A 10859-nucleotide genomic window follows, 5' to 3' on the forward strand; every position below is an offset into this window, starting at 1 on the left:
AAAAAAAAAAAAAAAAAAAAAAAACATCCGCGCCGGCCCCCTCCCCCCCTTTCCTGCGGAACGCCCCTCGCAGGTAAAAAAAAAAAAAAAAAAAATATTGTGACACCAGGTATCCCCTAAGGAACAATACTACTGATGTATTTTTCAAATAACTTTGTATTTGGAGAAAATTACAATTGATCACCTAAAAAAAAAAAAAAAAGTTTCCAAATTTTTTTCCTACCCATTTTTTTTTATGCCGAAGAAAATTAAAAAAAATTGAAAAAAAAAAAAAAAAGAATCCCGACACAAAGGATCATAAGTCATGCATGAACGGGTTAATGTCATGAAGTAAAAATCTGTCCCAGCTGTGTGAGGCGTTTCTGTGCCACTGGAAAGCACAGCTGCTGAAAACACCAGCGTCGCCCCGCCCAACGCAGCTGAATAGGTGCAGCCCCCCTCCCCTCCTTGTTGTCATCACCTTAGATTTAATGACGCCCAGCAGCACCTCCACCCAGAGGAGCGAACAGGAAGTCTAATTCTAGACCACTTCCTGTACGACATTCCTGACCTGAGCCGCCTTCCTGCCAGACTCTTGCAGGCTCCGAATGCGGAGCAGAGCTTCAGTTTTAGTTGGCACGACATACAACACACTGCTACTCAGGTGTGAAAGAACCAAACAAGACAGCAGGAAATATTTACCTTTCCTGTTGATGCTGAAATGACTTTACATTAAGGCAGAAAAATGTCCTGCGAAAGCATAAATACTCAGCTTCTTCGTATTTTGTTGCATTAGAAGCAGAGAAATCAATAGGTTTGATGCAAAGATCTATAGCTCAGGTGGAAAACCATCGACAAGACGATTATTAGTCACAGGTTTGATAAATCTGGCACTGACGGATGAATTTTAAGAAAAAAAGTCACAAGAAGTCTACATTAGGGAGACTGCAAATGTGAAATGAGGAGCCATAATCTTTTGTGACCAAAACTAAAATTTCTGGCCTTCACATGCAGACCAGAACAACTATCCCACTGTGAAACCTGGCAGCAGCAGCAGCATCATGCTGTGGGGTTAAAGACGGCGAAGCTGCAGGAAGGGAGGCTGTGATGAGCGCAGGAGATTTCAGGAGGAAAGCCTGTTAGAGGCTTCCATGAAACTGGGCAGGAGGTTCGCCGGGGAGAGCAGTCAGAATGGTTCACTCATTTTTATACTGTCCTAATCAAAGTCCAGACCTAAATCCAATGGAGATGCAGTGCCAAGTTGCTCCTATGTGGAAAGCCAGTAGACGTAACCACAGCGACACACCATAATGAAGGTGGAGTTAAATGTAAAGTGAATTTACAGCATGTTCAGTTTTAAATTTGTAAAAGGTTTTCAAACCCTGCATCGTTTTCCCTCTACATCCTAATTATTTCATCACAAACTTTGTGATAAAATATCTGGAGGTTTGTGGTTTTAATGTGAAACTTTACCATTCATGAAAGAATATTTTTGCAGTTCAAAGTGAGCGATATTTGTTTATTTCATGCCAGATTTAATCATCCGAGCCTCAGGTTTCAATCCTTAGACTTTATTTATACTTTCTAATAGATGCACAGACTGAAAACACAAGAAAACCAACAAGAAAGCAAGAAAACCAACAACATGACAGAGGGGAAAGAAAACTAAACGGATCAAATCATTTATCCTCACCTTACATACATGTTTACATCAGTAACTATTTGTATTTGCAATAATGATGTACACTTAATGTGCTGGGAATGAAGTCAGACAAGACGCCAGCAATGTTGATTATCAAAGGGTCTGTATATATTTTTAAAGAAAAAAAATCTCACTTTGAAAGAAAAACTAAAATTGCTACCATTTGAGATATTAAGGGTACAATTTTGTAAATTAGTGATATATAAAGTCTAAGCAAATAAACTCTCCTTCACATCAAGGTGAATGAAATTGTTTTGTATATTTCTCTTCCACATAATTAAATCCCAGAAACAATAGGCTTTTTGTCCCTCAGCTTTCTGAATGCAGCCAAACCCAAACATTTAGCAGAGAAAACGACTTTTGATCGGTTTCACGTTCTCTCATTTGTAGCGTTTCTGTTCTCACAGACACTCCCGTCCTGCGTTAGTCATACATTTATTTAGTATTAGTGTATTGATCACCATTTATACTTCAAGCTTGAGCAATAAAAATAGAGTCTGAATCCGTACATGTACATAAGTAAATATTGGTGATAGCAAAGGCGACAACAACTTAAAGTGACCAATTATTAACAGAGCAGCTGCTCACCAAACGAAATCCTGAAAAAAAAATAAAACCAGTTAAAAAAAAGAATCTGACAACATGAAACTAAAATATTTGTGTTTGCAAATAAAAGTGAAACCCAACAATTATAGATTAGGATTAAAACTGAAAAATGAATTAGCCACGTCTCCCATCAATAAAACATGAGATGTTTCATCATGTCTCCCACAGCTCTAATCTAATCCCACATATCGGCTCATACCAAAACCTAAAAGCTGATTCCAGGACTACAGGATGCTCTCCGTCAGGGTCCCGCTGTGGGACGTGTTGGACATGTGGGACGTGTTGGACATATTGGACGTGTTGGGCGCCTGGTTCTCAGCCGGGGGACGGTTCCACGTGTGAAAGTCCAGCAGGGCTTGGTTGAGCTTCTCCATCCAGTCCAACCTCTCCTGCTTGGTGTCGGCCGAGAACCAACACCTGAGAGGTTCAGCACAAACACACAGCTCATTCATCAGCAGCTCACACATTATGAAGAGTTTAAGGCTCGACACATTAAAAAATTTTAAATAAAAACGCAAACTAGCACAAGTCAGACTGTCATAACTTGGTTCAATTAAAAAAGCAACGTATTCCAGGATTACATTAGTAAAAAATAGTTTTACTAAATAGTTAACTTGCATTAACTTTATAAATTTAATCTTTTGTGGGAAGCTGTTGTACTTTTACTAAAAAAATAAAACTTAAAGAAAAGTTACAAGACATTTATTATTATTATACACAAACCAAGAATACTTATGCCAGAAAAATTAACTCAAACTTCAATCATCATCTCAAATGATTGTCTGCAGGGTCGAAATGACTAAGCACAGCTTGGTGTAATGCGTTGCATTTCAAGAACCCTTCAGTTATTCTCTGCATGTTGCAGATATTTGGTTAATTGTTATTCATCTCAAGGCCTTTTGACAACTGATTTTAGGTCAAAAGACTGAAGCTGATCAGGAGTGGTGGAGACACAGAGATAAGAGACTGAAGAGTGAGGAAGATTCATCAGGACGTGAAAATATTTTCCATTAATAGACCAACCTATGGAAACAGTTCATTCATTCTCTGTGCAATGTGGGTGAATAGAGGCCACGCCCGTTCCATCATTTCATGTTTTACCAGGTGGGATGGATCATGTTGACAGTTTTATATGAACTTACTTGGACAGCGCTTCCTGGTTTTGGTCTTCCTGCTGAGAGGCGTTCACCAGCTCAAAGGTGAAAGGTCGAGCACATGAATCTCTCTTAACGGGCCTGACGCACTGACTAGGAGACCTGGACAGAGAGATGCTGCCTTCTGCTTCCTGAAGAGTTCAACCAGAGAATCAAATAGTCACCTGATGGCTTTTTCCCCCTCCTTATTGAAACACCTGTTGGTCGGTCACTACCTTGGTCTCCCTGTCATTTGGGTTGCTCCAGTAGGACAAGTTGCATTCCTCCAGAACAAAATATCGCCGATTCCACACGCCAAATCCACTGATCAACTCAAACATCGTCTGGGGAGAAAAGACAGAAGCAATCCCAGGATTTTTCCACTTCGATAACCAGCATCTTTTGTGGAGACATTTTAGCATCACCCGTTGGTCTCAAAATAATCTTTTGGACATTCACAAAAGTTTGTTTAGAGAAACGGTCCATGCCAACGACTGGGAGGTCATTTCCCACATAGACAAAGGAAAAGTGGAGATTTATTGCCTTTACAAATCCAAGTAATGCTGACAGGTTTTTAAGTCCAAAGAGACCTCCTGGGAGCCATTCCAGGAAAAAGTAAAGTCTCTTCCAACCATTGCGCAATTTACTTCAATATGCCAACTTGGGCCTGCAGAAATTATAAATGATGGAAAAAATCTAAGACCGTTATAAATTTAAGGACTTTTGCAGAAACTCCCAGAGAGGAAATTAAGTTGTTCCCCAGATTAAAGCAGAAATTTCATGATTAAATGGTTGCATTAAGATGTTTTGATTGCAACAGATCTGCATTTGATACAAGGAATGCAGAACAAATTACTTCAGTACAACTGCAAACACATTTAAGGCAATAAAAGTAATTGTAATCAATAATGTAATATCTGTTGTGCAATTTGCCATTCCGGCCAGAACTCGCCTTCAGCTGATTAGCCAGAAAAACCTGAAGGTTCTCAGAGTTCAACACTCCAGTTTAAAATTTATACTCTGAAACCTTTCAATATTTACTGAAAGCATAACTCTGCTGTAGAAAAAAAAAGGGGGGATAAGTAACAAAATGGTAACGTTGCTGACCAGGAAGCCTTGGTGCTGCACATCGGAGTGGCCCTCACTGTCCAGTTTCAGGTAGATGTGGCCCTCCAGTGGTGAAAGAAATGGCACCTGCAGTCACAAGAGGAGGAGTCACATTCAAAATAACAGAATATGGAGAAAAAACTTCACTCAGTCATATTCATCTAATAAACATGAGCTAAATCTAAATCTGGTTAGGACATTTGAACTAATTTTGATTGTGTGTGTTGAAGAAAACTGGGCATAAATATCATCATGCTGATTTGATCGAAGGGACTGAAATGGATGAATTCACACAGAAAAAAAACTACTAAGGAAGCAAATAACACTTTCAAAAACATGCAACAAAAGAAAAAAAAAACTAACTTGTGCTAATTATCACTGAAATTGGTTAGTTTTTGCATAGAGGAAGAGAAAAAGGAAGACATGTGAAGAGTGATGGAGGCTAAAGAAAAAAAAAAAAAAGAAAGTGAAACCTTTTCCTGAAATTCATCTCCCAGCAGCTTCCTGATTTTGCCATCAAGTTTCATCTGAGTGGACGAAGCAGGACAGACAGAGGGAGGGGGACAGACATCACGTCAACAGTGAGACCACCCAGGTGTGGACTTTAAAACAAAACGGACCAAAGTGACTAAAACGGTGATAACGGTGCACTGGGAGATAAAACTGAACCGTGCAGGAATGTGCAGAACCCCGAGAGAAAAGCTGCGGTTCACTTTGTTCTTCAGCTAAAGCAGGAAAATCACGGCTTAGTTTAATTTTATTTTGCTCAGTAAATTATGTGACCGTTTAGGACTAGAGAGAGACTCGTTTTACCTTCACACTAAAATAGCACCAATCATAAATTACCTTATCGAGAGGAAATTTCCTGCATCCCAGAGAAGCCAAGGTGATCTTGTGGGAACCCACCAGGGAAAAGTTACTGGAGCGGCGAGTGTTGAGAGCAGCAGGAGCTTAAGGTGGAGCAACAAAAACAAAGAGTCGTGAACCCGCATGATGCAACCGTCACTGAGTTTAGCAAATACAAAGAGTTAAATCTGAAAAGAAACTCAACTTACACGTGAAAATGTTGCTGGATTTCTGCCAAATGACAAGACGACATTGGAGTGAAGCACGAAACAGAAAAAGGTCATTAAAACCGCAGAGCATGATTACAGATGAACTCTTACTGTGAGGGTGTTCAGAAACTTCCTCGGTGTGACCTGATTATATCGACATAAAAAAAAAGAAAAGAGAAAAAGTTAGACTGCTTTCATTAGCATGGTTTGAATTTCTGAGGAAAATAATCGCTCACTTACACGGGACTTGGTGCTGGTCCGGTCTGAGGTACTGCTGGATCCTGAGCTGGTACACTAGATTGTAGAAAAAAGAAAAAAAAAACCTAACTACAGAAACATAATAACTGGGTTCAAACAAAACCAGAACAAAGATGAAGAAAGCAACTCAAACAGATTGTTTTTTTAAAAAAATAAATAAAAATTGAAAAACTTTGGGACGTCCAACTACAAAAAAAAAGAAAAAAAAAAGAAAAAAAAAAAAAAGAAAAAAGGAATGCACTAAAGAAGGGTTTGGCATTTTGCTCTGTAGTCTAAATTAAAAGAATAATACAATAATCTCGGAAGTAGGGCTTCTGAGATGGAAAACTGAAAATTCCAAAGAAATTTCAATATGGCTGCCACACATTTCAAAATTTTTAATATACTCCTGTAAGTCCAACAACATAATTTACTACATTAAATTTTGCTCACATCCATGGCTATAAACTCTACAAATCAAAATGAATGACTCACCAGGCTGTAGACTTCAACGTCAATCTCAAAAGACGACCGTATATCCTTTCTGAAATTTTTAATAAATAGTTATTTGTAGAGCAATGTTTCTATTTGGAAACTATAACTCAGCAGTTAAAAATCAGGAAATAATTTGGCTTTGTTTTTAAAAACTTGTAAAAAGAAGGAGAGCGCAGTGTGCAGCTCACAGTGTGACTGCAGTCGGGAAGGAGATGGTGTCTCCATTTTGAGCGTCAGCAGCCGTGGCCAGCGGCGTGGCGATGACATTGCACGGTCCGTAGCGGATCAGGACGAAGAAGTAGTGGCTCGGTCGACCTAAACCAGTTCAACAAACCAGTCAGTCCGTTAAACATCATCTGAAGCAACATTTGTGCCTTAAATCTTTGAGAAAATTACAGCATTGCTACTCTGTGGTTCTACCTGGACGGCTGTTGGATGAGCAGACAAACTCGACCTTCAGAGGCAGCTGGATGCTGGTGATGTTGACGGTTCCTCTGCAGGCATGCTGGGAAACGTAGTCTGTGTCCTCCTTTGGAGCCTCGTCAGTTTGCAGGCTCCTCTCCTCCCGTAGTCTGGACACCTCTGCCAGCAGAGCAGACCGTTTCTCACCTAAAGAGCAAAAAGTGGAGAGAACAGACTTAAAAAAATAAAACAACCTCACAATTTACCCCCAGCCTATCTGCTGCAACACAGCTTGACCTAATCCTATAAAGCAAAGTGATGATATCTGGGAAACGTGCTGCACAAAATTGACTATTAAATTAAAGCTGTGGATTTAAATCTTATTGAAAAAAAAAAAAAAAAAAAGTAAAGATTCACCACCTTGCTAGTTATTCTGAGTAGAGAAATATTCACTATCAACATGAATCATTAAACATCCAGTGTGGTGTTTAAAACGCTGCGGTTTTCTTACAGGACACCAGCAGAAGTTTCTCAGCTTCGGCCTCCTCCAGAGAGCCTCGTCCGTGCTCCACGTCGGTGCAGCAGCTCAGCGCCTGCAGCGTCTGGTTGATCACCAGCTGCAGTTTCCCAGCTTCTTCATTCAGAGCCTGAGCAACCACACGCAGTTTTATTGGAAGTAAATATTTAACAGATTCAAAACAAATTTAAGAACATTTAAAAATAACTTTGCTGAAATGCCCAAATGTGACTCTCATAATATTTTAAGAAACTTAAATCTTTGACAAAGAGGGGACAAATTGAAACTAATTTTAGAACACCATTTTTTTAAACGAATATCAGGGAATGTAAAGGGAAGAAAAAAACAAAACATGCTTCTCACCGTTATCTTCTCCTTGGTGTTAGACTCTTTGGGCTTCGGTGTCTCTGGCGTTCGCCGTTGAACCACAGGAGTCACGCTCTGGATGGCTGGCAGCTTACGTTGCCTTTGTGTGCGGTAAGCATCGATGCTGTCAAACAACAACCATCAGGTCAGTGAACGCCGTTTACTCAAATCCGCCACCTGCACGGCAAACTAGCGTCAAACTACTATGAGACTCGGAAACAAGATAACATGGTTTAAAAACTGCTGCTGTCTCATAAAGAACCTATAATAGTGACATTTTGTTGAAACGTGTTTTCCGATGGAAAAACATTTTGCTTTGCTTATTTCTAAAACTAACAAATCCCACATGTTAGGAGAAATGTAAATTAGCGCCATCTTTTCATATTTGCAACTTTTTCCTAGCAGCTTCTTTATTCAATTTTCACCTCATTTACACACATCTGTGTGAATGTGTAGATGAAAACATCTTTATTCAAAGAAATTACAGCTTTAACTTTCTTTTACTGATTTATATGGTTCTTAAATTGTACTTAGTTGAACTAAAATGAGTAAAATCCTTTCCAACCTGTACAGAGGAGCAGATTCAGGAGGAGTGCTGCTTTCCTCTTGAGACAGGGGCAAAGGTGGAGGATGAGACTCTTGGGCCGCAGCCAGTCGCTGATGGAAAATATCACAAACAGAGAAGTTATGAAAACTGTTTGAGGAAATTTAAACAAAGCAAAGGTGTAAACCAGTCTTACCAGTGGGGTAACCACAGCTTCAAACGACTTGCTGAGAGGAGAGAGGATGCCGCTTTGAGGAAAAGTAAGAAGCTCATCGTTTTCATCACGTTCCTCTCCTCTGGGCTCTTCCTGTCGTTCAATCTTCTCGCCAGTCTTTCCAACAGAACAAGAACCGATGCCACTGTCATGATCCTCTGCGTCTTCCTCAACTCGTCCCTCCTCTTCTGCGCTCCCAGCATATTCCAGCACCTCTTCAAACATCTTCTCAATGGTTTCTGTCGAGTTGGTGTCATCATGAGAGCCTGACCCTGAATCTGATGGGAAACATTGCAAATTAGCTTCAGGTTTTTCAAAACCAAACAATCCACATAAAATTGTGTTTATAAATCATCTGTGCATCAGCTTCAAAATGCAGGAAACATTCTCTCATACATGTGCAAAGGAAACCATTCAAAAACATCACAACACAACAAATCAAGACAAAAGCTGTCATTTTATCCAAGTTCAGTATTTTATCGAATGCTTTAAGGTAATTTACTCTAAAAGTGTTTGGCTGAAGTTATTCATTCGTAAAACACTCACTAAGTTCAGAAATACTTAATTAGTAGGATGACATCTTAATGCAGATACAACATTGTGCACAAGTCTTGACTTATCACTTAATTGATAGACTTAAACCAGTGGGGTCAAACCCTTTCGTTTTGGGCCGTATCAAAAATCTGAATGTTCTTAAAGGGTCGGTTGTACCAGAATCTATTGATAAAACCAATTAAACTTTTAAAATATCAATAAATAGCTGTTCCTCCAGGGTTTTGTGACTGTTTTTAAATCAAAATTACATATTGTGTGGTGAATATTAGGAAATGTTTGTAAGGATTTTTCTTCTTACAATATTTGCACTAATGTATGATGTCATATGTGACCATCACTCGCCGTATCAGTTACAGATTCAATCAGTTTTGAGAAAATTTGCAGTAAAATCAGGAAAAATTTTTTTGGGAAATTTGTTGCTTTTGTGTGAATTTTGCAGATTTGTGAAAAACTAGAAGGACTTACTGATGTAATTTAGAGTCTAGGAGGCCACATAATAAGCTACGGCGGGCCAGATTTGGCCCACGGGCCTTGGGTTTGACACCTATAACTTAAACCTTTTAAAGAGATCATAAGTTAAAGATCTTCAGATTTATTTTCCTGTCTGATCTGTGCACATGGTACAACTAGGATTCTTTTGCAAAAGCCTCATTTTGAATGACTTGGGTCATTTAAGTGATTAAGAAATCCTCCAATTAAAAATGAGTCACTGCTCTGTGAATGTTTACATCTTCTACATCTACATGGAATAAGAGTACAGCTCACATTCAATGACAGCTTTTTCTGTTTTCTAAAATCACCTCTTGGTGTGAACCCAGTGTTCCCAGTTCACCAGTGGAAAATGATCACCCACAAAGTGCTTCACCCCAGGGACGCTCCTCTCTAAGAGGCAGCTTGTCAGACGTGTCTCACCTGACAGACTGGTGTCTGCCCTGGACTCCTCTGAGGCGTCGCCCTCAGACAAATCGGAGCCATTGATCAGCTCCGGCTCCAGGATAAAGGTGACTTTTTTTGAGCTTTCTGCTTTCAGCCCACCTAAAACCGCCCTCTCCCCCTGATGCGAGTCTGACATCTGGATCTCAGATGAACCCTGACATTCATCCCTCCCACCAGGTTGAGTTTCGTTTTCAAAGTTGGTTTCTGATGGTTTCTCTCTCAATGTTTTGACTTTTAAAGCCGATTTCCTCATCAAGGAGTCATCTACTCTGTTTTCTCCATCACTCCTCTTCTCTTCTGCTCTAAGCTTCTCGTCTTCCTGTTGTTCACTAAAGCCAGCTGACTTTTCTGATACATCTAGATCTGGAGCACTTCTATCATCAGCAGGTTCACTTTTATTTCTCAAGCTACTTTCTTTCTCCTTTCCCTCTCTTGCTGCCTCCATTTCTTCTTCCTTTTCCTCACTAAACACTCTCTCCTCCTCATCAGCCGACACGTTTCCTTGAGGATATCTCCACTCCCTTAGTTCCTCATCGGTTGAAGGTTCAATCTCTTCACCACATGTAGAACCTTCCATCGTCTCGTCTTCGTCAAAAGGAAACACCTCAGACCTTTCCACCTCAGTTACTCTGGAAACTTCGCTCGTTTCCTTCGTGTTTGACTCATCTAGGAGAGTTGATTGCAAGAAGCTGTGCTTATCAGCTGTGTGCAGGTCAGACAGGCTGTGCTCATCACTGAAAGAAAACTTTAACACAGTCTGGCTCTCTGGGTGTTGGGACCCTGGCTGCTCTTCTGCATTCACAGTTGCAGGCTTGAGCTCGTTCTCATTTCCTGCTTCCTCACCATGAGGAACGCTCTCTTTCTCCTCCTCACTGCTGAGTTTGAGCTCTTTAAATGCAGCAGGAGCATCAGCGACCGCTCCTTCACCTGTTGAGGGAGAAGCGCCGAGTCTAATTACGTCACTGAAATGTCACTTCAGACTTTTCTCCTTTATTCTAGCAAACAATCAAT

At 40.1% G+C, this 10859-nt stretch overlaps 1 protein-coding gene across 8 annotated transcripts in view; it reads right to left on the bottom strand.

Moving 5' to 3' along the window:
- Positions 1-2364: 2364 nt before the first annotated feature.
- Positions 2365-10859, bottom strand: part of anln2 (anillin, actin binding protein 2) — a 17559-nt gene continuing 9064 nt past the window's right edge. For 5 of the 8 annotated variants that reach the window (XM_015017619.1, XM_015017623.1, XM_015017617.1 and 2 more), the window contains 17 exons: positions 9825-10775; positions 8340-8635; positions 8165-8256; positions 7597-7723; positions 7228-7363; positions 6735-6923; positions 6503-6629; positions 6315-6363; positions 5823-5876; positions 5694-5726; positions 5583-5607; positions 5374-5477; positions 5001-5054; positions 4528-4614; positions 3657-3764; positions 3430-3572; positions 2365-2704 (listed from right to left, as the gene is read on the bottom strand). In XM_015017619.1, coding sequence (XP_014873105.1) covers positions 2512-2704; positions 3430-3572; positions 3657-3764; positions 4528-4614; positions 5001-5054; positions 5374-5477; positions 5583-5607; positions 5694-5726; positions 5823-5876; positions 6315-6363; positions 6503-6629; positions 6735-6923; positions 7228-7363; positions 7597-7723; positions 8165-8256; positions 8340-8635; positions 9825-10775 — 2768 coding nt within the window. In that variant the 3' untranslated portion in view covers positions 2365-2511. The remainder of the gene's footprint in view (positions 2705-3429; positions 3573-3656; positions 3765-4527; positions 4615-5000; positions 5055-5373; positions 5478-5582; positions 5608-5693; positions 5727-5822; positions 5877-6314; positions 6364-6502; positions 6630-6734; positions 6924-7227; positions 7364-7596; positions 7724-8164; positions 8257-8339; positions 8636-9824; positions 10776-10859) is intronic. The other 3 variants (XM_015017618.1, XM_015017624.1, XM_015017622.1) reach the window with 3 other exon arrangements.

Source organism: Poecilia latipinna, unplaced genomic scaffold, assembly GCF_001443285.1.
Source record: "Poecilia latipinna isolate Pla-1442-1.1 unplaced genomic scaffold, P_latipinna-1.0 Scaffold2166, whole genome shotgun sequence".
NCBI lineage: Eukaryota > Metazoa > Chordata > Actinopteri > Cyprinodontiformes > Poeciliidae > Poecilia > Poecilia latipinna.